The sequence below is a fragment of the Scatophagus argus genome, chromosome 8, assembly GCF_020382885.2.
Source record: "Scatophagus argus isolate fScaArg1 chromosome 8, fScaArg1.pri, whole genome shotgun sequence".
NCBI classification, from domain to species: domain Eukaryota; kingdom Metazoa; phylum Chordata; class Actinopteri; family Scatophagidae; genus Scatophagus; species Scatophagus argus.
This window is the reverse complement of record NC_058500.1, coordinates 12,282,996-12,308,758: the sequence shown is the minus strand read 5'-3', so window position 1 is coordinate 12,308,758 and position 25,763 is coordinate 12,282,996. Positions and strand designations below refer to the sequence as shown.

Sequence of the window (25,763 nt, the reverse complement as noted above, 5' to 3'; positions counted from 1 at the left end):
CTAATTAAGGCATAAAATAAAATATTCATGTGCTGTGCTTTATTTCAATATTTCAGCCTGACATACTATATTTGAAATCTCTAGAAATGTCATTAAATGTGTGTGTGTGTGTGTGTGTGTCTGTGAACACTGCATGCTTCATTGAATAATGTGAATTTGTGGACATACAGGTTGATACAGCAGATATTAAGAATAGACAAACTGACTCAGGAGCCAGTTGATGTACTAAAGACAGTCAGTAAAGGCGTTGTGAGTCCATGACCCAGCAAGAGACATGATAATGCATTAAGGTTGTTCAGAAAACATTTGAGTTGTTGTAGCAGTGGACAACTTGAGCAGAACTGTGACTGAGTACACACTGACTTTTCATTGGTGTTGTTTAACAGCGCCATCTGCTGGGTGAGAGTAGCCAATGCTCTTGAAACATTTTCTTCAATGACAAAATAGAAAAAAAAAACTGATTAAAAAATGTCTAATTTCAACACAAGCCAAATGAAATAGCTTTGGCCTCTTGTGACTTTTAGATTTTTAATCATTCCCCCAGGACAGATACTTCCCCATCCCTCCCCAATATTAGGATAAGGTTTAGAGCAGTTATATTTATTACTCATTTCAGTCCAACCTTCCAGTAATTTGACTCCTGGGATGCTGGTATAAGTTTAAAGTAATTTATTCTCTCCCTGCAGAAAATTTAATTCACAGCCTAAAACAAAATCAACTGATAGTAACTTTAACATAACAAATATTTATTAAAGGGTGCTGCTATAGGTTACACATATTTAGTTGACACAAGAAAGTCTACTTTTCAAAAATTCTGCTCTGGCATAAATTGAGACCAAAAATCAAGGGTATGAAAGGACAAGATTTTTAATGAAATGACACTAAAACCATAATCTAAGTTATGCCAAGGGAACTGCACAGCCTTCATTCACAATGCCAATAAAAGCCAGGAAAAAAAGAAAACTCAGTCAGTCTCAGTCTGTACTCATTACACATTTGGTCCCAAGAGTTCATGTTGGACCGCACCAGATCACACAACAAAGCCGGCATCTATCCTGAGTATACGATTTGACCTCCACTTGCCATTTAGCAACATCGTCCTTATGAAAACTTTAACAGACGACTAACCACAATAAGATACATGATATGCGTAATCCAATCAGAAACTGCTTTTAATGTTTCAAATTAACATTACAATGATAACACTCTAATTGCTGAGTGGCTTTCACCACTTTACACTGTAATACAAAAAAAAAAAAAAAGTTTCACTAAGATCAGTTAATACCGTTAAAACTGCAGGGTTGTAAGAGATTGGTCACACAGTCCAAAAGATTTCCATTTTTTAGCCACAAGGGGGCAGACCCCAGCAGTGACTGGCAATGAATGCTGGTTTCATTTCACGTGGATACAGTGAAGATTGTCTAACCGGTCGTCATCGAACTGATCCAAAATTAACACTACAGTTAAAAAGAAAAAACAAAAAGGTACAAAACTGAGAAAAAATTGTTTTATTGTCCTTTCCTTAAAGTGGTGATAGCATAAAGAAATTAAAAAAACACACCACACAAAGTTCACGTTAAAACTTGGAAATGAGAAGAGATATAAATGACAATAAAAAAGGAACAAATATATCATTACTTTGTTATAAAGACATGATTGGCCTGTGTCATCTGTGACTTTGTAAATTGAGTAGTAATCTGCCAGTAAGACAAGGAAAACTGAAAAATCCATAAAAGATAAAAGTCTTAAAAAAAGGAAGTGATTATGCAGTTAGGCAAGTGCTGTGGTGGTTGCTTCCTGAATATTGAGACTACTTTTTTTTGGTGAGGTTAGTGGATTCTTAAACAAAAAGGTGCACTGTTCATAAAAACCTGGGGTGATGGGGGCTTGGGCACCTGCAGTGGAGCTCAGGTCAAGGTTCTGAGTTTTAACAGTACCTTACTGACATAACCACATCCTGTAAGCATGAAAACATGATGTGTTAAGACATTATAAAGAAGGTAAGGAACACAAAGACAGAACAGCAAAAACCCTAACCCCAGTAACATATCACCCATGTCCGCTACAGCCTCTCCTCCTGTCTGATGGATCCTTCTCAGCAGCCTGGGCTCTTGTGCTCCAATGAGGCATGGATGGAGATATGACACGAGTGTGTCAGCAGTCTCTGTGTTGTTGTTGGACATGGCGAAGTTGGGAGGATGGGAGGTTTTGGGTGTGAAAAATATCTGACTCAAGGTAGTCCCTGCAGTGGAGGAGGTCCTGTTTCCTCCTGAGGTGTTGCACTCACGCGCTGACAGCATCCTTCTCCTTCTTGTCACTGTCTTCATGCCAGGTGAGACGTTCCTCATAGAAAGCTATAACTATCTGTGGACACTTATGATTGGCCTCTTTGGCAAGCACAAGATCGGCCTCCTCAGAGTCTTTCCTGCAGAGAAGAAGATCAAAGTTTGTCTTTAGAATTAGATCAGAGAAGCATCTCTGCACAATGACACTCTTTGTCTTTTTCATAGATAGAAAATAATGTATTTACATTATGTACAAATGGTAGTCTGTAACCATACAATCACCTGTAAATTATAAAATATGGGATTTGATTGATTGGATTTGTGATTTAGCCAACCTTGCGAATGCCTTCATAAAAAATCTCACAACTTTTCACAAATCTTTTCATTTCATTACTGGGGCTGAGTCAAACTGTAAATAAGAAGTCATTCAAATCACAATTGAAAATAATGACTGAGTTTTTTATTTTTCAGTGCACATTCTAATCTACATTAAAAAAAATAAAGGTGTGCTTTGGGTGATATTCTTTAACAGATGAGGTCCTTTGTGATTCTTGTGTCATTCTATTATTAACTAGTTAATGTTTTAAACACGAAAACACAGATTTTCTTTTAAATTACACAGTTACAGAACACTGTGATCTCATGCCTTTTATAAGCAACGTATACAGACAACTTGGGAATCTGCTTAGAAGCCGTACACTTCCTTTTTTATATTGCTATAGTTTTGATGAAATGAACAAACCACAGGTGTGGTACAACCGTGGCATGACTTTGAGCCAGCAAATACCCTTTAACAGAGCTTGACCAGCACAAGTGACCAGGTACTACACATATCCATCCAGATAAAGTGTGACGACATAACGACATATATCCATCTGAAGTGCCAACTCTGAAACTACAGCCCCCACTTTTAATATTAAAGGCAACAGTCATCTTAAGATTTGTGAAAGAAAGATAACTATTATTAAAGGACAATATCGTCTGTCTTTTGAAATAGTCAGTGTTGGTTCCTCACACAAATTTTGAGATGAACATATTAACAAAACCTACCACTTCATAAGAAACATTAGGTCTCCACATGAGTCAGTTGCTCCTATGATCTTTTCTGGCTCAAGTCCTCTTTCAAAGCCACGTGCAACTAGAATGTCATCCTGAAAAGACAACAAAGGAAGAAAAATACAATTTATAGTATACAGCCAACTGTGAGATTGTAGACTAATCATCTTTAGATATTTTAGTGACTAAATGCATGATTTACGCAGTACACCTGTTGTCCTAACAAAGTTTTGCTTAGCATGACATGAAGGGTATTGGTTTTACAGATCTTAGTTTTTGCAAATCCTTTGTCATTACATCTAAATTGTTGCTACAAATTTAGCCTTTCACAGTCAGAAATACTCTCCACAGTGCTGGACAGTGGTCGGCCTGATTTTGGCTCAATTTATGTTGTACTTAAACCCCAGACCGCTCAACAGCAGCGTTTTAGTCGATACTGAGCCATTTGATTCTTCCACAAAAAACATATCAACTAACACTAGAAGTAGTAAGCACATATTGTGGCTGTAAAGCACAAAGAACATAGAATACAAAGGACAGAAACAATACATTGACTTTCTTACAGAATAATAATATAGTGAGTATACTGTACTATGAAGCAACTTTAGCATACCGAGGATATCTCTGAGTTATCTGGTTTTACTAATCCTAATGACCGCATTCATGCTATGTGGTCACATGAAGGTGGTTATGAACTTGATACACTAAACTGACAAAAGTATTGGGTATTGACATCACATTCTAAATACATAGACAGCTTTGCAGCATTAAGAGCTTACATTCTTCTGTGTTTCTGTGGGAATTTTTGCCCATTCATGCAGCAGAGCATTTGTGAGGTCACACACACAAAAAGCTTGGTTCATAATCTCTGTTCCAGCTCATCCCAAAGGTGTTCGATGGAGTTAAGGTCAGGGTTCGGTTTAGGCCAGTCAAGCTCTTCCACACCAAACTCATCCAACTATGTCTTTATGGACTTTGCTTTGTGCACTGAGGCACAGTCATGCTGGAATAGGAAAGCGCCTTCCCCAAACTGTAGACACAAAGTTGGAAGCATAGCATTGTCCAAAATGTCTTGGTATGCTGAAGCATTAAGATTTCACTTCACCGGAAGTAAGGGGTCTTGCCCAACCCCTGAAAAATACTTTATAAAAGGTGTTATTTTTAATATAATTTAAGAGTCCCCAAGATATCCCAATGTACCCACGACTGTGTTCACACAACAGAGGAGATTTGCAGGATATGACCAACCACAAACATGGAAAGGACTACTGGCAGCAGAGTGGCATATTTTACAAGCAAAGGACAGCTACTTTAAACCTTTTTAACATCTCATCCAAGCCAAAAACAAGGACAGCTGCAACTGCCAAATGCTGATAGAAGAAAAACTATGAATGTGTAAATGAATGGCTTTGACACCAGCCAACTTAACATCTCACAGAGTAACAGTGAAAGCATATATACTATTAAATGTGGTTGCTGAGCATGGTTTAAATAAATCTTTTCAGGTTATTTTCACCACACAACCCACAACATACATAAAATTAACTGTTGCAAAGGAATAACAACCAAAAGCGCAAATTTGTGGGACAGTAAACACACAACTAAGTCGTCTCACAACTGTCACAGATAAGTGATCTGCATACCGAGCTGTATGCGATCTTCTATGAATAAATGAGCATAACCTTAGTTGCAGCACAAGTTACCATGGCAAAGTTACCTGGTAGTTACCGCAGGTTTAAGCAAATCAGTGAAAAGGTGGGAGGTGTATTGTGGGAGCAATATTTCTCTCTCTCTCTGCCTCATGTAAGATGAGACACAACAACAACTGTTAATTATCATACTGATAAATGCAGATGTTTTATTCAAGGGATAAGCCATTGTTTCTTCTAAGAGTGGAGATCTACTTTGGAGTTCCCACTGTGCAGCACACAATGCTTGAAAGAGGTGTTAAGCTCACACATGCACATTATTTACTGAATCATACCCCAAACACTTTAGAGTTTCAATGCATACTTTCAGGTCAAGGTTATGCAAGTCTAAACTGGACGCTTTAATATAACTACTGCACCAACGTGCTACATACCTCCTTTTTCTTTTTGGGCTTACTTCCACCCTCCTCGTCATCATCTGAGCTTCTCTTCTTTGAGGTACTGGAGTCTTTGGAACGTCCTAAGGAGCCTGTGCTTGATTTGCTGCCCCCGCTGCTCGGTGTGGAGCTCCCACCGCTGCTTTTCTTGTAGGTCTTCATGAATTCTGCAATAAGCTCAGGACAGTCCAGATTCTTCTCTGGCTCCCATGTGTTGTGCTTTCTGAGGAAGATTACAGTGCAACATGTCAGTACCAGTAGCTCTAGATCAAACACTCTGATCAGAGATGGCTAGCTTATTAAAAATCAATATTATGATATTAAGCTTGTTATCATTTTCTATAGTCATAGCATTGTAAATGTAACTTTATTATTATAATTTCTAATCTTTAAAGTGACATTACAGCAAGCAGATGCAATTTTCTGAATGTATCATACTCAACAAGGCCCCTCAGTTCTTGGCTCATTATGTCCACATTACTAGCTCTTCATGACAACTGTCCCACTGTTTTTCCTCAAGGCAAACCTCTAACAACATGCTTCAAAATAAAATCAAATACACTTTGTGTTTAATTTGAACTATAGCCCAGCACGGTGCTGATGATGTAAGGGTGCAACTGTAACTGTAAGGATACTGACTGGAACACAACTTACTCTGAATATCCTTTCCACTTCAAGAAGAATTCAACCCTTCCTTTCACTACCCTCCTGTCCAGCACCTTCTCCACAACATATTCTTCCTCATCAGAGGATGAGGACTCCTCTTCGCGAGACTTTTTGCCCATAGCAAAGTTTGTTTGTGAACAAGACACTGTCGCAGGCCAAAAGCACTTCCCTGTATAAAACGACAGAGAAACTAAAGTTATAAGAGAACATGGACGATCATTTTCACAAGTCTGGCTGATATATTCGGCGATTTTTGTGAAGCAGGACGCTGGGACCTATAATTCCTGGCCATTACACATAACGTAAGCCAATGTTAGCTAGATACTAACGTTATCGTGTATCAAGGAAGGCATCGCTTCATTGTCGTTAGCGCTACTCAAATCTGCAACATGCACGAAGAACTGGAAAAAGGAGCTAAACAAAGTAACTGACTGATCGGTCACGAAAATATTTACAAGGTTAGATAACGTCATCGGGAATCGTAATATGTGCATATAGCAATGAAGATGTGATGCAGTGTTTGCTAAGCTACTAGCTAACCAATGAGCATCAAAGACAAACTTGCTAAAGCAAATAGCCTACAAGCTAACGCTTCAACAAGCTCACACTAGCTAAATTTGACATCAAAATGCAAATACAGAACGACAGGCCCAGCGACATTAAGTGTCGTGGTGTCTTAAATATCACTTACCCTTTAAATGGGTAGACCGTTGATTTTGACCACCTAACGCCAGCAATAAAGCGTGTTTTTTGTGTACCTGCGGTCTAAGAGGCCAATGCTCAGGCTATTTTAGCATCTAGGCTGGATCACATAAAGGTGCTGTGCGTAAAAAGCGCGGGTTAAAGGCGCACAATGAACGTACCCGCCCCTCGGTCAGCTGATGACCTATATATTTGTTTAGCAAACATGGTGCACTGATTATTAGTTATTTTTCAAGATTTTTTCATTTTTTCACATTTGGGCATATCAATTGCAAAACATTTGTATCGTGCGTCTCAATAAAGAATACATATTGGTTATAAAAGCGTGCATGTCAGTTAAAGGTATAATGTAGTGTTGAGGCATTAACTAAGGCACAACTCCACCCACAGATCACAATAATTCAATACTGAAGATCTGTCGGCTTACTGTGCTATCTATCTTTGCCTTCAGGCAGTACATCTATGATATTAACCCCGTTGTGTCCATTTTATGTCTACTGACCTGGTTGCAGAACGCAACGCAACAACATCCATCACCTGTTTTTTTTTTTTTTTTTAATCGATACGATCGTAAAATGCACGCCTACCACCATTTTATTGGCCGTGAGTAGTGATTGATCTAATTTGGCCCAATCAAGATTGACCGATTGCTGACAACAGACTGCAGCGGGAACTCCTGACCAATTGCCGTGTGAAAGAGGTGTATCCTTTGCTATTTATTCTACAGTTCAACACTGCACTGTGCTCGTCTGTCGCACGTACATCATCTCTCCAGTTTACAAGGAGCCTTCAAGGATTTTACTACAAAAATGTCGAAAGATGTGAGTAATGCAATCGGAATGCATTGTATACATGTATTTGCTGCATTTCGCTGTATAAAGCTGTCGGTTGTGTTAAACGATTGCGAAACCTCTGTGCTCAACGCGGACTGCGTTTTCATCAAAACTGCCGCAGCTACCAAATGTTGTAAAGCCGCCATTTTATAGCAGCAGGGCCTCGTGGCCTTTTGTTCATGTTGTTCGTTAACATTAAACATGAAATCCAGGAATGTAACTATTCTTGCTATCGATACTCGTTTAGACAACGCCAACACAACATCAAGGGGTACAGGTTTTTATTAATACGGACTCTTAATAGGTTTTGCAAAAATATATCGAAAGTTTTGAGTAACGTTTTTCTGAAGATCGGATGGCCTTAAATTTATCGTCCTTGCATATGTTGTGTCGAGAAACTTTGGTTAGACGAAACTATTGCAGTATTCAAAGCACACTACGTTTTCATAACAGCTGCCTTAGCTACCAGCAATTGTAAAGCCGCCATTTTATAGTGGGCCTCGTGACTTATTTGTTCACGTCTTCAATTATGTACATAATTCAGCTTTTAGTCGTAACGTGGTCTTGTCGGTAGTCGTATAGAATAGCAAAAGTAAAAAAACGCTACAACACACGGGCGCGTTTAAGGTTTGCTAAATGCTGCTGAAAGCCCTTAACACCAGTCGATGCCTCGCTAACGTTAATGGCGGTGACATCGCCCTCCTCCACCCTGTCCTGATTTTTGATATGTGATGCGGGGTTGGTAGCACGATGTTCGTGCAGGGACGGTTTATTGTGCATATAGTTACTGCAGAATTGCCACTCGGTGCTTACTTGTGAATGTGTCCTGATGTTGCTATGTTGTTTTGTCCATTGTAAAGGCCCCACGCGAGCCTGAGCAGCTTCGCAAGCTGTTCATTGGAGGTTTGAGCTTTGAGACCACAGATGAAAGCCTGCGGGCTCATTTTGAACAATGGGGGAGCCTCACAGACTGCGTGGTAAGTGGGTTTAATTGCACCAAAGGGCAGTCACGTTATTTAAGTATTTATTTTTCCTCTTTGTGTGATTTCAAAGCATGTGTGTGATTTATAGATAAGGTCGGGAGTAATTGGAACTTTCTTTTCTTTCTTTCTTTTTTTTTATTTATTTATTTATTCATTTTTTTAAGGTCATGAGGGATCCCAACAGCAAGAGATCCAGGGGCTTTGGTTTTGTTACATACTCATCAGTACAGGAGGTTGATGCTGCCATGTCTGCCCGTCCCCATAAGGTCGATGGAAGAGTTGTTGAACCCAAACGAGCAGTTTCTAGGGAGGTATGTTAAATTCCATGCATTTGACAAAACCTTGCTTGAGTAAATGGCATACACAAGGAAATGTTTGTAGAAACTACAGCAAATGCCTCTGATCACAGGACTCAAACCGACCTGGTGCCCATATAACGGTGAAAAAGATCTTTGTTGGAGGAATCAAGGAAGATACAGAGGAGTCACATCTGCAAGATTATTTCCAACAATTTGGCAAAATCGAGGTCATTGATATTATGACGGATCGCAATACTGGAAAGAAGAGGGGCTTTGCCTTTGTGACCTTCGATGACCACGATTCAGTCGACAGGATTGTTAGTAAGTACAAATGCTGCAGACTGTACCAGCTTTAACTAATTGTCTTGAATGGCTACTCAACACCTTTTCTACCCCACAGTCCAGAAATACCACACAATCAACTCTCATAACTGTGAAGTAAGGAAGGCCCTCACCAGGCAGGAAATGCAGACTGCAGGAATGGGAGCAAGAGGTAAATTTCACTCAATATATCGAATATAAACCAGATTAATTTTGCAGTAAGTACTCTTCATATAGGTCCAAACAACATGCTTTCAGTGCTGATGGTTGTGTAATATTTAGGTCGCAGCAATGGTGGAAGGCCCTATGAATATGACCGAGGCTTCAACCAGGGTAAGACTTCTTTGATAACGGGGGGGTTGTGTAATATCTTAATGCCAGTATAATGTCTAAAACTGGACTGCATGTTTGCTTCTTCCAGGTGGCAGGGGCAGATATGGAGATGGACCCTACAATTGCAATGGAGGTGATGGTGGTAAGTTGACAGATTTATCAAATTTAAATGTTTTCACTATTGATGTTGGCACCATACTCAGTTAATGTATATTGTAGGCTATGGGAGTGGTCCTAGCGGTCCTGGCGGCTATAATAATGGTGGCAACCGAGGGTATAACCAAGGCTACAACCAGGGTGGAGGCGGCGGCGGTGGCGGCTATGGAGGAAATGGTTATGATAGCAACGGCTATGGTAAGTGTTTTGGCTCTGCTTAACAAAAACTATGATGCCCAGGATGCCTGTGATTACATCTTCAAATGATTGAATCTCAGGCAACTGTGGTGGTGGAGGAGGAGGAGGAAACAACTACAACAACATGGGCCACTATGACCCCCAGGCCTCCAACTTTGGCCCAATGAAGAACAACTTTGGTGGTGGTGGCAGGAACTTTGGTAAGATGGAATCAACAGTTGCCAGGATTCATGTTCATCTTGCGTAATTATGCAAGACTGAGCTTTGTTTTGTTTTTTTTCCCCCCTCCCCTCTGCTTCATAGGTGGTTATGGAGGTGGCTCAAACAGCGGATATGGCCGTCCAGGACGTTTTTGAAGTGTGAAGTGGTAAGTCCTTTCAAAAGGCATGCCCGAGCTGTATCATAAAGCCAGAGTTTATAGTTGCAGGGACTCGTTAAGTGTAGATAATGATTACAAACATTCTCTGGATCTCAGGTCATTCAGTCAGTGCACAGTTAACAATGTTGTTCCGTATTGTTCAACAGGACTGAGTACTTAGGAGAGGAGAGCAAGGAGAGGAGAGCAAGCGAAGTGACAGGGCAGCTGCAGGTTTACCTCCTAAATCTGCTCAGCCAAACAGTTGTGGCAGGTTACAGCTGCTGCAAGAAGAGATGAACAGTAGATAAATCATGGAGGGTCTTCATTTAATCGTTTTGTGTTTTTTCATCAATGTGTTTCTGGAAGCATTCCAATGAGGTTTTATGTAGATTTTTCTTTAAGTCTGGTTTTTATTTGTAACTGCGTCAAATCAAGCTGAAATAAACCATCTTTCAGTTTTTTTTTTTAAAAAAAAGTCTCGTTAGCCTCTTTAGTGGTTTGGGAAAGGGAGGGTTGACTGTTAGATGCTGCACGAAATGGGGTTAAAGCCAACACTACATGTGTGAGGAACTGGGGGAAAACCCAATATCCCTGAGATGAAAGAAGTGCTGCACTAGTCACAACACACTCCGTAAGTCAAAGAACTTATAATACTGATTGAGGAGTGGTGTACAGATATGGTCATCAGAGTCCATCACTTGGTACAGACTCTACCCTGAGTTCTGCAAAGATCACCTGGAAGATGCTAGCTTACATGCAAAGTCTTTGAGGCTAGCCATGGAAGCCAGCTGAGGGAGAGAAGTAGCAAAACCATCGCCAGGATCATTGAAGCAGGGGAGAGTGAGAACAGAAGCCTGAGGCTAGCAGACAGCAGCTACCAAAAGGCTTAAGTGCTGTCTGTAGGTAAGACCAGACTTTTCACCTACTGATGGTATGTCTTGCTTTTGTCATGTAGCTGGTAGTGAGTTATGTAGCCCAGTAATGATGTAACATTTGCAAAGAAGTTTTATTATGACTTAACACAAATGCTGGATTGTAAAATTGGCCTCCCAATTGTGCCTAGGGGCCCTACAACATATTGCATGCTGTGAACCGAAACGATTTTTTTTTTTTTTTTTTTTTTTTTTTTTTGAAGAAAGATTACAGTTTATTTATTTGGATTTCTGCTTTCTAGGCAACTCCACATGGCCTCCAAAACCTGACTTCATTTCTGTGACAATGGCTCAATCAGGTACAAATCATCAAAACTTCTCAAATCACATTTTTCTGAGTTTTTTTTTTTTTTTTAATTAACTTTAAATTCTTTTACAGGTTTGCTGAACAATCATGTTGATGCTGAAGATCTTTATTTGTTTTTAACTTGGAAAAACTGCTGTGCAGCGTCTCCTTTTTTTAATAAAGTATTTTTTTACAAAGCAGTCTGGTGTGGTTTCAGTCAATTGTAAGTCCAGGTGTTCACTGATACATGTGAGGCAAGCTTTGTATTTCTGAGGTCACAACCACATGAAATAAACTTCCAGCCAGTCTGTACTTTCAGTTGGCACAATCAGGTAGCATACTTTATGCAGCAGTATTTCCTTGTGACTTTCCTGAGTCTCTAGAACTGATCTCTTTTTGTGTGAGGTACCAAATACATTTTGCCATCTGGTGTCTGTTGTAGAGAGTATTCATCTATTGAGTATGGTTGTCCATCTTCATCTCTTAAGTGAGAAAATACCTCTGAATAGAGGTCAGTGAGGCGACATTTAATGAAAGCCAAGCTGCGCTTGAACTCGAGCCTTTCTTTTGCCAGGTGCTCTCTTTGGGCCTGAAGTTGGTTCAGTTCTCTTTCAAGATGAATTATGCTCTCAAGCTTCCTTTTCCTGCAGTTCTGAGCAGCCACCTTGTTCTTCCCCCTCCTTCTAATGTCCCTGACCAGTGCTAGTTGAGTGTCAGTCAGGGTATACTGCGTCAGGAGCTCATTGAAGTCATCCACTGGTAGATTGATGATCTTATCCATGGGGAAAGGGATCTTCAAAGCCAAGGCCCGCCGCTCATCTCTACTTAGCGGCACTGGATTGGAGAGGCTGCCTTGTGGTTTTGTATACATGTTGGTCTGTGAGCTCCCTCTGCTGGACAACCCAGAATCCGTGTACAGGTTGTTCAGAGCTGTGGTCTGGCCCTGTTGTCTGACTGCCCAAGGACTTGGGCTGTCAGGTTGTGCATGGGATAAAGTGGGTTGAGGTGAAAAATTAGACGGATGTGCACTTGAGTGCAAATATGGGTGAGACTGACTCTGGTAGTCCATTGAGTAATGGATGTGTGCTCTTCGGATATGCTCGGTCATGCTGTCTGCTTCACCGTCGCTATATGTCATGCCTACGCTCTGGTAACCTGGTGCGCTGCTAGCAGGATTATCTGGGGAGGCCAAAGGTGGACTAGAACCCAGAGACAGACCTGAGTCTGATTCCAGATCATCAGCTGAGCGAGCATGCGAATTTTGTCCATGTGGAGTCCACAGCATGTGCCGATTTAAACCCTGAGAGAGACAAGCATTGGCACCTCTGTGCCCTTGGATGGCACCTGACATATTCATGTGTTGCCTTGGAGCCATAAGTGTGGGCTGTGTGTGTGAAGAAACAGGGAGCATTCTTTGGTTGAGCTGAGATTCAGAGTGTCCGTACATTGTCTCTGCGTTGCTGCCTAGACGGTGACAGATGGGCACTTCTTCGGGGTAACATCCATCATAAGTCTCAGCAGTGCTTAGCTCACAAGCAGCAGCAGGAGGAGCCTCAGAATGGGACTGAGCTGTCCCGTATCCTCCCATAGGGACCATGGGTTCCATGCTTTGGTACTGCGTTGTTTCATATGGGCCTTCACCAGGAACTTCAAACTACATTGATAAAAACAAAAGGGTTAGTTATGATTGATAGATAGATAGATGCTTTATTGATCCTGAGGGAAATTCAAGTGTGAGAAACACATTGGTATGCATCAAATCAATGGCAATAAATTGATTTGTAAATACTGCACATTTTCACTTTTTAAAAGTTAATTTTAATTTTCTTATTTTTCTTTACAAGCATTCTCTTTTGCAATATTTAAATTTAAATTTTTTATTTACCTACTTTTTGGGACATAAAGAATTTCACTGCACATTGTACCGTGTATGATTGTGTGTGTGACAAATAAACCTATCTTGTATCTTATCTTGATTGAGCGCAGTTGCCAAATTTATTAGAGCTCTGAGATAAATAGTGCAACAGTATTATTTTCACAAGCCACCTGGTTCTCTATAGAACACAGTTTGTCCCCACTTCAGAATGCCACCCATAGCCTATGAAGGGCTCTTGTAGATGTGATCTGGTTTCACCTGGAAACAGATGGCTATTGTGCAACACAGGGGGCTGCTAGCAACATACAGCACTTGCCCCCTCTCAAAATCTCTTCATCCTGCTATCACTCAAATGGGCCATTGTTTCCTTCTTCAGCTGAGTATTAGCTTTTCAACAGCTAGCGTCAGGTGAAAATATGCAAAAAAAAAAAAAAAAGAAGAGAAAAGAAGTATATATTCTGTTTAGCATTCAGGAATTCAAAGCCAGCATTTACCTGATGTGTTTCATACTTTATTTTCAACGTGACACTGAGAATAGCATACCTTTGATTAAAACCAAATGACAAAATACATTCTGCTGTGGTTGCTATAGATGGAGGTGAGGTGAGTCTGGAGTTCAGAAATATATTTTAGGAAATTTTAGGCATTTTATAGTGTCCTCATAATGCATTTGTTAAGAAGGTATAACCTGCACCTTTATGATGATGCAGCATGAGGTATTGTGATAATATCAAGAATATAACTGGCATATCTGAGATAAGATATGCAACGTATAATCTTTTCAATAAATAACTTGATTTCCCCGGCGCTGTTAGTGCTAAAGAGTTACCTGCAGTTCTGTGATGGCCATCAGCTCCTGCCAAGCCACATCCATCTCTGTGTCCTGTGGGGCTCCATGAGGCCTGACTCCAGGGAAATTAGCTGACATGGACACTCCCCCACACAGCTTGCCTGGAGTGGCAAATACCTTGCGAAAGAAAAGACTGCTGATAAAAACACGATTCATACATGTATTTTAGGCTTGATTATGCATTGTGGTGTCTGTGATGGACTCACCTCACAGGTTCTCCTCAGTGGGAGAACATAGTTGGCTGTTGAACACATTCAGGACAGGCTCTTGTTGCAAAAAGTTAACCTGGTTGGGACATAAAGTGGCGAGTTATCACCTACCTTGACTCTAAATTTTGACAGACCAGAAAGCAGAAATAAAAAAACCCACATTCACTCAGGCTGAGTATCTGCGACACAGTAAGTCACAGCGTGCCTTCAGAACACATTTCTAATACATACATTACATCTGTATCTGTAGACTTGTTGCTGCTATGTTAATGACTGTTTGGGTGTTGCAGAGGGTCTTTTGGAACACATGAAGGGTTCAGTTGACTCCTCCCATCAGTTGTCCTAGCATGCAGCTATGCCAACCGCTGATAAGACAATCTGCGGGAAAACAGCATGCTCTGCAAGACACACTGGGGCCTGATGACTGCTTTGGAAAATTTGGTGCCTGGTTAACATGTTGGCATTAATCTTAACCAGCTATTACTAAGTAACTACCGGTAACTATTTTTTTGGCTAAGCTCTGACAGTAGGCGTTATTTTAAAGTATTTCAATGTCTCCAACTTGGATTTCTGAATATTTCACTTAAAGGCTTGCCACTAAGAAAAGCCTTACCAGGTGGATTAAAAACACAGAATCAGAATTGAATGTTCCAATACACAAATAAGACTGCAGCTTAAACAACAACAATATCTTCTCAATGAACCGCTTTTGAAAAGAACGTGTACACTTCATACTGTACGTTTATGCTCCCACACCCATTTGCGGGTGCATATGTAGTCATGTACAATACATACACGCATAGTAGAGACATGCTTTTACACAAAACACAATCTGTATTATCTGTTCTGTTGTTTATATCTTGAATCTGTTTAGAAGTTTTGACCTGAATTTAAAAACCCAAACTTGACAGCAACGCAAATTATTAATCTATGCATCCTTACCCTATACATCTGTTGAATTGCTTTTCATTATGCAACAGTATTTATCAATGTTGCCTCTGTTAAATAAACTAAGAAATTATCATTTGGAAATTAAATTAATTGGCAAGAGTCTTCCATGTACGACTTGCTGTTTGTGACATAAACTTTGTCTGAACAGCAATTAAGATTTTATACTCAACCTTTACAGTGGAAAGGTCACTTTAACAATTTTTTTGGAAGTTATTCCTAATACATGACTCAATAAATCTTTCTTGTTTAAACTTAAAAAACTGAATCAGTTATTAAATCAGGTTAATTGGACAGGAGGTTGTGTCACAAATTACAGGTTTGTTCAGTGAGTTCAGCCTTGGAAGAGACTTTACTCATCTGCATCAATCATACTATCTCCTTTATGATAAGATATGTATCCGTTTATATTTGCAACATGTTGTATATTTCAGTATAAGGCATTTATTTATTTTTTTTTTAAATTCTATTTGGTAATGAATTAATCCATGATCAGGACCACCTTTAGCAAAAATGTTTTTTAATAGTGCATCTAATTTCCTTTAGTTAACTTCAATTAAATTAAAGGGTGTGTATTTCTAATGTAATATTGATGATTATGTTAGTAGGACCCGTCCGTGTATGGTTTTTTTGCTACTGTCTGCTATGTGTGGATTATTTTGAAATATTTACACATTCTGAAACATGAGGTTACATCTTTTATATCCTTTTGTAACCGTTGTTGTGTTTGTGGTAAGTTTCTTAAGCCTGTTTCCTAAGGAATCATAATTCACTGTCAACAACTCCATCCACTGCTTCACTCAGTAAAATAGAGAAGCTGACAAAACAGTGAGTCGAATGGTAAGTCAACAGGAGAAAAGTATTAAAATCTAATATGTGGAAATATATGTTAAAATATCATGTAAATCAATGTCCTTACTTTAACTGAATTCTTTACAACTTAAATGAATGGATGTTTCAGTATAATTGCTTCTTGAATAGCTTTACTTTCTTACATGATGATGCATAATATTATCTACTTAAATATCTGGCCATGAATACATCTTTCCAGTGGAATGTTGTAACCTGTCTGCATAGTTAAGTAATAGAAAAAAGGAAAGATGTGAATGAACGTACCTGAGCGACATTCTCTGCTTCTTCAACAGGTTATGAGTGAAAAAAACACAGATGTTAAGCACAATCCTGGTGGTAAGAAGAAGACAAAAACGAGTAACAGGAGATTCTTTTCACGTGTTGCGCCCTCTGCTTACTTTTAACAGATCACAAAAAGTAAAACACATGAGGTCTCTTGCCCTATGTCTTATTCAACTGTCTGTGTCTCTCTGTTCAGCTTCACATACAGCCACCGGCATAAATGGGATGGCTCTATGCAAACGCAACCTTCCTGTAAAGCACCCACACCACATTTTTTTTGCACTCTTGCATCCTTAAAAGCACACTTGCTCCCCAACCTCCAAATTTCCCTCTTGCCCACACGACAAACCACAAACCAACAGTCTGGCATAGACCACGACAATCACTCTGTCAGTCCACACTGAAGTAGGTGGATGTGTACAAATTAAACACAAACAAACAGAAAATCCTGTAAGCAGTGTCGATTCTAATTATGTAATTTCAATAAACAAAAAAAAAGACCAAATTAAACAAGTAAAAGTGAGCGAAAACTAGCGGGATTGTTGTCTCTGTCCTTGCCCAAACCGTACAAGAACTGGGTCCTTTCAAATCCTCCCAAAACAAAGGTATGAGGAGTGTGATGTGGAGCACCTGGAGTCAGAGCCGGCTCTGCAGTGAGGGCCTTGTTCAGTCAGGGGTGGGTTGGAGGCAGGATTGAGACTTAGCCTGGTAGAGATGGAATGTACACCCTCCAACAGGTAAGAAAGACTACATTGTTCTTCTGTCTGGCAGAGCAACCACCAAGGGAGAGAGAGGAGCAGGGGAGAATGGAGGGGAGCGTGTCTTACATAGCAAGTGACCATTAAAATCCCTCAAAAAAATCCCCTCATTGCCCTCATCTGAAGCACTGTGAGCGGTGAATTCACAAAGCTGCCTCACTATGCGGCGGCTTTCACACAATTACTGACAGTAGAGAAGCTACATATTTATCGATCACTCCGTCGCTGATTGTGAAACTAATCTGCATGGTATTAAATATTCAAGACCTTTCACAATCTCTGTCAAAGACCTACTGTGTACAAGTTTAAAACAATCCATCCCTCTAAATACTTAAAAAGTAAAATAAGCAGATAGGCATGATTATAGAACTACCTGTATAATTGGGATTACCAGGCTATTTTCCAAAAAAAAAAAATCATGTTATCATTTGAGCATGAAACAGCTACAGTGTGTGACAAATACAAGCACTTTATTTAAAAATAAACATGGAGGTACACAGAACCTTTTTCTAAGAAAAATGCTCCAATCACTTTCTTCCTTGAATTTCAATTAGTGAATTCACTTTCACAGAAAATCAAATTAATTAGAGTGTAAACAAGTCTGATAAACTGCACACAAGTTCAGAAACGTGACTTGTCCAGTGAGGAAAGTCATAAAACAACAACAAAATGGAAAAATAAATCAAAGTATAAAGCACAAATACGGTTATACTGGATAAAACTCCCTGATCTAGAGCAGCGCTGCACTTAACATTAAAGATAAAGCTAAATTTAATGTTGTTTTAGATATTTACAGTAGTAATTCAAATCAAGATTTGGCTTTTCAATTATCCATGAACAGACAAAGGATGTGAGGTTAAACAGCAAGTCCTTAAGAAATTAATGTAAACATTTATTCAGAATACTGACCTGAAGTTTCAGATAATCATACATTTTAGAGCCAGTAAAAAACCAAAATGGACTTAAGACTTTCAGTAAGGCACTGTGTGTTCAAAAACCATGAGAACATGGAGGGTTTTGTCTGGCCCATTACAATATCACATCCCACTGAGACATAAATCTCAATGTTTTCTCTGTCATTGTTCTAAGATGGAAAAAGTAGGTGGCTGACAGAGTCAAGAAAGGTGAATTTCTACCAGGAATCAAAGAAGGGACTTCCCAACCCAAGTTCCTAGCACCCAGCCCCTGACTCAACCACTGCCACAGCGTGCCAAAGAGCACCCTGTTATTACTGTGACCACAGTGGTTTTGAATCTGGACACAGTTCCCAGGTCAACGCCCACGATCCCTGTTTGTGTTTGTTTGCTTCAATTAGTCTTTGACATCTCTGCTTTTTTTTCCAGCTTGCCTGAACCTCTCAGGGCCTGTCTGCCATTTCTTACTGTGCATCTCGGTGCTACAAACTCAACTTCAAATATAGACCGGACATGTTGGCTGGGAACTGCCCACAGTTGACTCAGTCGGGTTCAAGTTCTCTTGATGACCAACGGATTTTGTGCTAGGGTGTGTTAAATCTAATATATTTGAATTAATGGTTAAACCTGTTTGTCCTTTTGTTGGTCCATGCCTTCTTAAATTGTCCTGGTGTTTCCATAATATTTCACTTGTTCATTAAAGGTGGAGAAATGTGGCATCCTTGGTTTTGTTGTAACATCTAAAACGCTGTATCAGACATGAGTCGAAAAACCACCTAACTTCTAAACAAAATGAGTGTCTGTCTTGGGTTGTGGTATCAAAAAGGGAATATTTTTAGAGTCAGCTTCTGGGAAAGGAAAAAAATAGAGAGGGCAGATGGAGTACTACGTTTTTTGTCTTATATTGATAAACTAACCAGTTGTAATTTTACTATTGTATGCAAAAAATAGTTTAACGTTTCTTATTTTTTCATTGTTACTATATGATTTTAAAAAACGAGATGACAAAGATGATGAATTACAGATGAAATAAAAATACTAATATATATACAATAGTACATTGTGGTGAAATGAATTCTAGTATTCAACTGGAAAGAGTTTATGAATTTGATCCACCTACAGCACAGGAGCACTGTTTACATGAAATTCATTTTTACATATTGGCCTAATCCTATTGTAAATAATATTAAAAATGCACATTTACATTTGGATATGTATCATCTTTTGGAAAAATAGAAATGTATGTATATAGCACTTTTTCATCTACTCGCTATTCAAAATGCTTCACATCTCATTTCACAGTCACCCATTCACACACACGTACATACATATACTGACGAATGTGTTACCCTGACTGCCTGCTCTCCACCCAAAGTGCCCCATGATATTTTTCTATGTTCAGCCATTCACACATACACATGATGACTTGGGGTTCAGCACGTTGTACGAGGACAGTTAGAAAAGCAGCCTGAGCTGAGGATCAAACCACTGACCTTCTGATTACTATCTCCTGAGCCACAGCCACCCCAGGCAATCTTTCCATTGTTGCTCCTTTAAATGTCTGTCATGATGGTCACACATTATCGCTACTTAAAAAAGTGCAAATGAGGAACCTAAAAAATGCAGCATCATTCTTCTGAATGTCTCAACCAGCCTATGCTTATCTTTAAGTATTTAGATGAAAGATAATATTTTGTAATAGCAGTATTGAATTTCTTAATTATTAAAATTAAAATCTGTTTATTTGCTCCTTCATTTTTTGTGTGTGTTTACACATTCGCATATTATAGAGCTACTGTTCGAAAATAGAATCACAAACAAAAAAATTAAACGAAGATAAGTAACTTTTGACGCTGTGCACGTCTCTGTGTGCATGTGTATGAGTATACATAAGTAACTGAGTACATGCAATTACGCCCATGTGTTAATATTGCCTGTCAAGGCCGGTTGGTCATACAAACACAGAGAGGGAAGGTAAGGAAAGGAGGATGTTGGTCGGCGGAAGCTCTGCTTAATGCTGATAAAAGAAACACTTGGTTCTTAAGAAGGGAACTGCTAACTGCTGTGGTTGCAGGCATACCCTGAGGAGAGGGGAGCTACGACTTTATTTTTTACATCTTTTGCTGTGTTATTAATTTCTACTCTTTAATTTCTATGAACAGCAGACAGGGCTAATAATATCTGGTAAATATTTTCTGGACTTAAACAGAAGAGATTTTTTGAAAAGGTTGATTTATACTTCATTTTTTGGTTTATTTAACTAAGAATCAAGGAATAAAGGTCATTTATTTGTCCTTTTACAACACAGGGTTGCACAACAAAATCTGATTAGTTTTTACACAACTCATTCAAAAGTAAGTAAGAATGTGGTTCAAGTTACACACTTATATATAAAGGTATGACTGCGTTTGGTGTCTAACTTCAGATGACATGACAATGACATCTGAGTATCTTTTAACCTTTGAGTATGAGTTGATCAAGGCAGCAAACTGTTTCCTCTCCAGCCATGGTAATTTTGAAATCTTAGTGGCTGAATTGGGTAAACATAGTGCAGTATTGCAACATTTCATGGTTGCCCGCAGTGCTATGAATGCATGTCAAAATAGTTTGTATTTTTTTACCATACACTTTATGCAGTCAAATAATAGCTGTACACCATTTGCCTTTAAAACTGTACTGTCTGTATTCCAGTATTATTTGAAACTCAAGCCCAAGAATATCTTACAGTAAGGCCACACAGTGATGTCATGTGAGATAGAGGGAATTCCCCATCAGCCTGGATTTCCAAATGCTTCCCAGAAGTGGGTACTAAGATAATTGGAGTTGGTTAAATGTAGGAGGATCCCGAAAAAAGATAAAATGGCTTGTAAATGAGGTTTTTTTTGTTACTATGCAGTCATATAAAAACAGTAACTGTCTTAAATCACAAAATGTATAATGATTCATAATAGTAATTTGGTTTAACTACAGTACTGTTGGAAGAGATTTCAACTGTAAAATGAACCTCAATGGAAGGCCTACATGTGAATATGTAAAAGAGTCCTTCACATGGGAATTACACTTTAAAATTATTTTTTCAACTTTTATGATAAAAGCACAACGATTCTGCTACTTGTAATGTATAATAGCTTGGTGATACAGTAACACAGAATAAGATTTGTGGACAGCATACAATGTTTGACTTCACCTGAGGAACATTATCAAGTTGTAACTTTCCCCACTGAAGTGACAAATGTGTCAAAGATGCTGGCGAGTCTGAATGTACTTTAAGGTTAGCCATATTTGCTCAAATGTATTTCTTTTCCTGACTCCGCGTCCTGCAGCGAACTGCTCTTTGCCCTGTACGCACAGCGTAAGGCTGACGTCAGCCAATAGGAAACAGCCTCATTGACTGTACGTATTACGTGCCTACTGCTATCTTGCTAGCTGGTTTGCTAACAAGAAAGAAGATGGATTCTCCTATACTGGTAATGTTAACCTGTGTATTTATTCGACCCATTTAAGTTTTAAATTATCACTGTTTCACCTAATTATATGTTGAGGTTTGTTTCTCGTAACATACCGAAATACAGTAAAGGAAACGTCATTTTAGCTAACGAGTTAAGTCGACATAGAGCTAAGGTAAACGGGACAGCTGTGCTGGCTAACCAGCTAGCTCCAGAAAAGTTAGCTTCCTGTGTGTGTGTTTGTTGGTGATGTGGAAGTGTTTTCAGTTTAACTTCGTTAATAGGCGTTCATGTTCGGTCTCTGACTTTTACATGTTTGATAAATCATATTCCTTAACAGGAACCATCGCTGTACACTGTCAAAGCAGTTCTGATACTGGACAACGATGGAGACAGGCTTTACGCCAAGGTATAATTAAGACAATTGTGCAGCAAAACTAAATGAAACTAAACTAAATGAAATGATTAAGAAAGGATTCGGTCCTTTCTTAATCATTTCATAGCTGAACTTAAATAATAAGCCTGGCGATTTTCTTTATTTTTCTTCTATATATTTATCTCACACAAAGGCTGAAACAAACCACGAAATATCCTTCTGAAAAGTAGTATCTCTGTGACCAAAACCTGATATAGCGTAATACTCCGCAAAAAAAACCCCAGCCTTGTTTGGCCAGATACTATAAAAACAAAACGAAACACAAGAGCCACACTGTTTCACCGGGTGACATGTTTTTTAATTCTCATGAACATGGACACAGTAGGTTATTTTGGGTCATTTCCACGTGCACTGTCCCGATGTTGTAAGTACTTGCCACTACAACAAATTTAAAGTGGAAATCATTTCTCAATAAATGCATTATTGCTGTTGATTGAGTTGTGTTTTCTATAACGCGCCTTGTTGTTTTTGACAATTATTTAATCTTTTTAAAAATTTAAACTATATATTTGTGACCAATTTTAATAGGTTGAGTTTCAGAGACCTGCTGGGTAAATTTAAAACTATTGACAGACTGACTTATGCATTGTTTTCTTTTTTAATGACAGTAAGAAAAATATTGAATATCTCCAGGCAAATCATTTAATAAAAATTCAGACTGGTTAAAGTATGCTGTGGGATATATATTTACAGATCAACATATGATAGTGTATTTTCTTTAATTTAATTTACAGTATTATGATGATACATACCCGACAGTGAAGGAGCAAAAGGCGTTTGAGAAGAACATATTCAACAAAACGCACAGGACGGACAGTAAGATACGTTTACCATATAAAAGACAGTCTCTTTACCTGCCTCAGTACATATCTGTCAACATGTATGGTTGTTTTTTGTCTGCCCTCAGGCGAAATAGCATTACTGGAGGGCCTCACTGTTGTCTACAAGAGCAACATAGACCTCTTCTTTTATGTGATTGGAAGTTCCCATGAAAATGAGGTAAGCCCAATTTTAGCATTTTGTCATGAAATATTATTTAATCACAGTTGTAGTCTAAGTATTGTGTAAACAAAGTCAACACAATGTGAGTATTTCTGACAATAAATAGAGACTTTCAAACGTGCTTACTTCTCCATCTTGTGTTTTAACTACACGTTAAATTAATTAATTAATTATTGATTAATTAAAAATACGTATTAGCTTTATTGTTTGTCCTGGGTAAAGGGAGGTAGCGATCAACCAGGTAACAAGGGGGTGAGGAATGGTTGTCTGTTTCACACAGACAGTCTTGTTGGCAACTGACGGCTGTCGCTTTCAGTTTTTATTTCTTAGAACCTCTAGAACTTACTGTTGAACTGATTATAATTGGTAGCCAGAGGTCAAAAATTAAGGCCAATATGACCTCACATGCATTCAAATTTGGAACAAATGTCAGCTTGCACTTAAATATAAAACTGATCACATGTATGTCAATGTGAACTAATCTGCTTATATTTATACATTTTTTTAGGTTTTACGAGCACTGAATAATTGTTTTGTTTTGAAGTAACGTCATCTATTATAAAATGAGGTGTTATTTTTATGTGTCTTATTTATAACCTACCAGTACTTTAGCACCTGCACAGATGGATATTTAGCATAGGTGCAAAATAGAGGAAATTATGTGCCTTATGTCTAAAGTAATATTGTAAAGACCATAACAACTTAATATTTTTTTGATTTTTTTACTTTTACTAGATGATAAAAAAACCTATGTGGGCTAATTAAACATGAACAGATTCTGACATATTTTTTATTCTCCACAGCTTATGCTTATGGCTGTTCTAAATTGCCTTTTTGATTCGCTCAGTCAGATGTTGAGGTAAGTTTTGGCAGCTGTTATTTATTCTACAAAACTTCAATGAAAATCTTTTGGACGATTTTCTGATCCCTAGAAAGTTAAGCTTTACGGTGTGTGTATTTTTTACTCTGTAGAAAAAATGTTGAGAGGAGGGCTTTGTTGGAGAATATGGAGGGGCTCTTCTTGGCTGTGGATGAAATTGTAGATGGAGGGTAAGTAAGAGCTGAGCAGCTTGAAACTTTTGATGCCAAGTCATCTCTCATTAAAATGCCGTCAGAGTCAATGCAGCATCCTGTCTCTGGGATGACTAATTGCTGGTCTGTCTCTTTGCTGCCTCCTGCAGGGTGATTCTGGAGAGTGACCCGCAGCAAGTTGTGCATCGTGTGGCTCTCAGAGTAAGCTCATCTCCTCTCATCTCCTCTCAGAAATATTCAACATAGTTTGATGTTGGTTTTTTCAGCTGTAAACATGAAATAATTGCTCTTGTAGGGGGATGATGTGCCTTTGACAGAGCAGACAGTCACCCAGGTGAGAGAAAAATTGCCCCTTGCCCCTCTCTCTGCTATAAAGTTTAAAAGCTCCATTAGTTTATTGACCATTAAAACTGATTACCACTGAATCTGTGAATACAAGGGCATTGTTATAGCATCATTCTCCTCTACTCCTACTTTGTCACTTGCCTCTAGGTTGTCATACATTGTATTGTCTTCTATGCATGACAGAGCACATGATTACTTATTATTCGATGATAAGGTGGTAGGTAGCCAGCAGTGGTTCCTGTCTTTCGGTTCTCACATGAGTCTGCCGTATGTGAGCTCCTTTTGATTAATGTTGTCGTTTAAGAGGCCCAAGACTGGCTAACACCATCCCTTCTCTGGCCGTGATTAATGGCTGTCTCCAAACCCCATACTTAATGGTTATTATTTGGCTTTAATTCAGTGAATTAAGATGATTGATTGAATTTTGCATACTTTTCTTCATTTACGTTGCTTGTTCACCCATCTTTGTTCTGTTTTTTCTCAATTATATGCAACTTTTTCATCATTCTTCCCCTCAACTTCCCTAACGAGATGCCAGTTTTCATTTTGTCTCACTTGATACTCAAGGGTTTATCTCCCACTGTAGCCTTTTGTGCGCTGGTCAGTGCAGTGAAAACTTTGTTGTTAAAGTGATCTGCTTGGTCAATCCTAGTTTTCTTCACAGGTTCTTCAGTCTGCCAAAGAACAGATCAAGTGGTCCCTTCTACGATAGACTCACGCCTGCACCAGTATGCCTGTGAGCCGCTGTTCAGCCCAGTCTTCATGGCACTGATCCCCATGCTCCTTTTCCTTTGACTTCCACTCCCGTCAATCAAAGCTGTGAGGAGTACTAGTGGCTGATCCAGTCACACTCCTGGGACTACCACCCAAGAAAGTTTCAGTTCCCTTTTTTCGCACAGGTTTGGATTGTATAACATAATCGACATAAGGATAAGATATGGTGTACATTCCGGTCCCAGGGCTAGCCTGTATTTGTTTGTTTTGCTTTTTTTTTTCATTACAGAACCTGGGTATTTGTTAAACCAACATATTTGTCTATAAAACATCGATAAACCACATAGCCTGTGGCAACATTCCGCTTGTCTCGATGAACAAGAGTTTTTTTTTCTCTATTTAACGGCACCCTGTTATGTCCTCCAGATTGCTGTAAAAATTAATGAGGCACTATCTCTTATCATTTCATTTACAGTAATATTGTGATTGAAAAGTATACACCTAGTACTGTAGTCATACCCCTGATCTCAGAGGTATGTTTTAATTATATTTTGTTCGGGGATCTTCCATCATCAGATACTTTTAATAAATGTTTGTTGACTCTG

The 25,763-nt window shown here is 38.9% G+C and overlaps 4 protein-coding genes across 9 annotated transcripts; 2 read left to right on the top strand and 2 right to left on the bottom strand.

Annotated features, from left to right (window-relative positions):
• Positions 1–851: 851 nt before the first annotated feature.
• cbx5 (chromobox homolog 5 (HP1 alpha homolog, Drosophila)) lies at positions 852–7,376 on the bottom strand. 2 transcript variants are annotated; one of them, XM_046396351.1, is made up of 5 exons: positions 7,298–7,376; positions 6,082–6,262; positions 5,425–5,650; positions 3,336–3,436; positions 852–2,425 (listed from the first exon to the last, which is right to left on the bottom strand). In XM_046396351.1, exons 1-5 carry the CDS (start codon positions 7,323–7,325, stop codon positions 2,284–2,286), a joined length of 678 nt encoding a protein of 225 aa, XP_046252307.1. In that variant the 5' UTR covers positions 7,326–7,376; the 3' UTR covers positions 852–2,283. The 2 variants fall into 2 exon arrangements, with proteins under 2 accessions (XP_046252307.1, XP_046252308.1); XM_046396352.1 differs by lacking the exon at positions 7,298–7,376 and adding an exon at positions 6,785–6,936.
• Positions 7,377–7,461: 85 nt separating this feature from the next.
• On the top strand, positions 7,462–11,694 carry hnrnpa1b (heterogeneous nuclear ribonucleoprotein A1b). 2 transcript variants are annotated; one of them, XM_046396349.1, is made up of 13 exons: positions 7,462–7,616; positions 8,489–8,605; positions 8,776–8,922; positions 9,021–9,231; positions 9,311–9,403; positions 9,514–9,564; positions 9,653–9,706; positions 9,784–9,918; positions 9,999–10,118; positions 10,222–10,285; positions 10,444–11,179; positions 11,451–11,507; positions 11,588–11,694. In XM_046396349.1, exons 1-10 carry the CDS (start codon positions 7,605–7,607, stop codon positions 10,272–10,274), a joined length of 993 nt encoding a protein of 330 aa, XP_046252305.1. In that variant the 5' UTR covers positions 7,462–7,604; the 3' UTR covers positions 10,275–10,285; positions 10,444–11,179; positions 11,451–11,507; positions 11,588–11,694. The 2 variants fall into 2 exon arrangements, with proteins under 2 accessions (XP_046252305.1, XP_046252306.1); XM_046396350.1 differs by lacking the exon at positions 10,444–11,179.
• Positions 11,423–17,925, bottom strand: nfe2 (nuclear factor, erythroid 2). Of its 4 annotated transcripts, XM_046396347.1 has the most exons (5): positions 17,142–17,925; positions 16,494–16,513; positions 14,427–14,505; positions 14,200–14,337; positions 11,423–13,148 (listed from the first exon to the last, which is right to left on the bottom strand). In XM_046396347.1, the coding sequence occupies exons 3-5, from the start codon at positions 14,472–14,474 to the stop codon at positions 11,874–11,876; spliced, it is 1,461 nt and encodes a 486-aa protein (XP_046252303.1). In that variant the 5' UTR covers positions 14,475–14,505; positions 16,494–16,513; positions 17,142–17,925; the 3' UTR covers positions 11,423–11,873. The 4 variants fall into 4 exon arrangements, with proteins under 4 accessions (XP_046252303.1, XP_046252301.1, XP_046252304.1 ...); XM_046396345.1 differs by lacking the exon at positions 17,142–17,925 and having other exon boundaries at positions 16,494–17,086; XM_046396348.1 differs by lacking the exons at positions 16,494–16,513; positions 17,142–17,925 and adding an exon at positions 14,590–15,577.
• Positions 17,926–21,498: 3,573 nt separating this feature from the next.
• Positions 21,499–25,763, top strand: copz1 (COPI coat complex subunit zeta 1). Its single transcript, XM_046397075.1, has 9 exons — positions 21,499–21,650; positions 21,970–22,038; positions 22,800–22,881; positions 22,973–23,064; positions 23,871–23,926; positions 24,040–24,117; positions 24,249–24,300; positions 24,395–24,433; positions 25,109–25,763. Exons 1-9 carry the CDS (start codon positions 21,633–21,635, stop codon positions 25,154–25,156), a joined length of 534 nt encoding a protein of 177 aa, XP_046253031.1. The 5' UTR covers positions 21,499–21,632; the 3' UTR covers positions 25,157–25,763.

What these genes read in the sequence shown, in the direction of transcription:
- cbx5 (XM_046396351.1), bottom strand. Translation starts at nt 7,325, where the DNA reads ATGTTGTTGCGTTGCGTTCTGCAACCAG. An exon ending in GCGTTGCGTTCTGCAACCAG is followed by an intron (nt 6,263 to 7,297) that starts GTCAGTAGACAT and finishes CGTTTTATACAG; the next exon opens with GGAAGTGCTTTTGGCCTGCG. An exon ending in AGCCCAAAAAGAAAAAGGAG is followed by an intron (nt 3,437 to 5,424) that starts GTATGTAGCACG and finishes TTGTCTTTTCAG; the next exon opens with GATGACATTCTAGTTGCACG.
- hnrnpa1b (XM_046396350.1), top strand. An exon ending in TGACCGAGGCTTCAACCAGG is followed by an intron (nt 9,565 to 9,652) that starts GTAAGACTTCTT and finishes TGCTTCTTCCAG; the next exon opens with GTGGCAGGGGCAGATATGGA. An exon ending in TTGCAATGGAGGTGATGGTG is followed by an intron (nt 9,707 to 9,783) that starts GTAAGTTGACAG and finishes TGTATATTGTAG; the next exon opens with GCTATGGGAGTGGTCCTAGC.
- nfe2 (XM_046396347.1), bottom strand. Translation starts at nt 14,474, where the DNA reads ATGTGTTCAACAGCCAACTATGTTCTCCCACTGAGGAGAACCTGTGAG. An exon ending in CACTGAGGAGAACCTGTGAG is followed by an intron (nt 14,338 to 14,426) that starts GTGAGTCCATCA and finishes TTCTTTCGCAAG; the next exon opens with GTATTTGCCACTCCAGGCAA. An exon ending in TGGCCATCACAGAACTGCAG is followed by an intron (nt 13,149 to 14,199) that starts GTAACTCTTTAG and finishes TTATCAATGTAG; the next exon opens with TTTGAAGTTCCTGGTGAAGG.
- copz1 (XM_046397075.1), top strand. An exon ending in GATGAAATTGTAGATGGAGG is followed by an intron (nt 24,118 to 24,248) that starts GTAAGTAAGAGC and finishes TGCCTCCTGCAG; the next exon opens with GGTGATTCTGGAGAGTGACC. An exon ending in TGCATCGTGTGGCTCTCAGA is followed by an intron (nt 24,301 to 24,394) that starts GTAAGCTCATCT and finishes TTGCTCTTGTAG; the next exon opens with GGGGATGATGTGCCTTTGAC.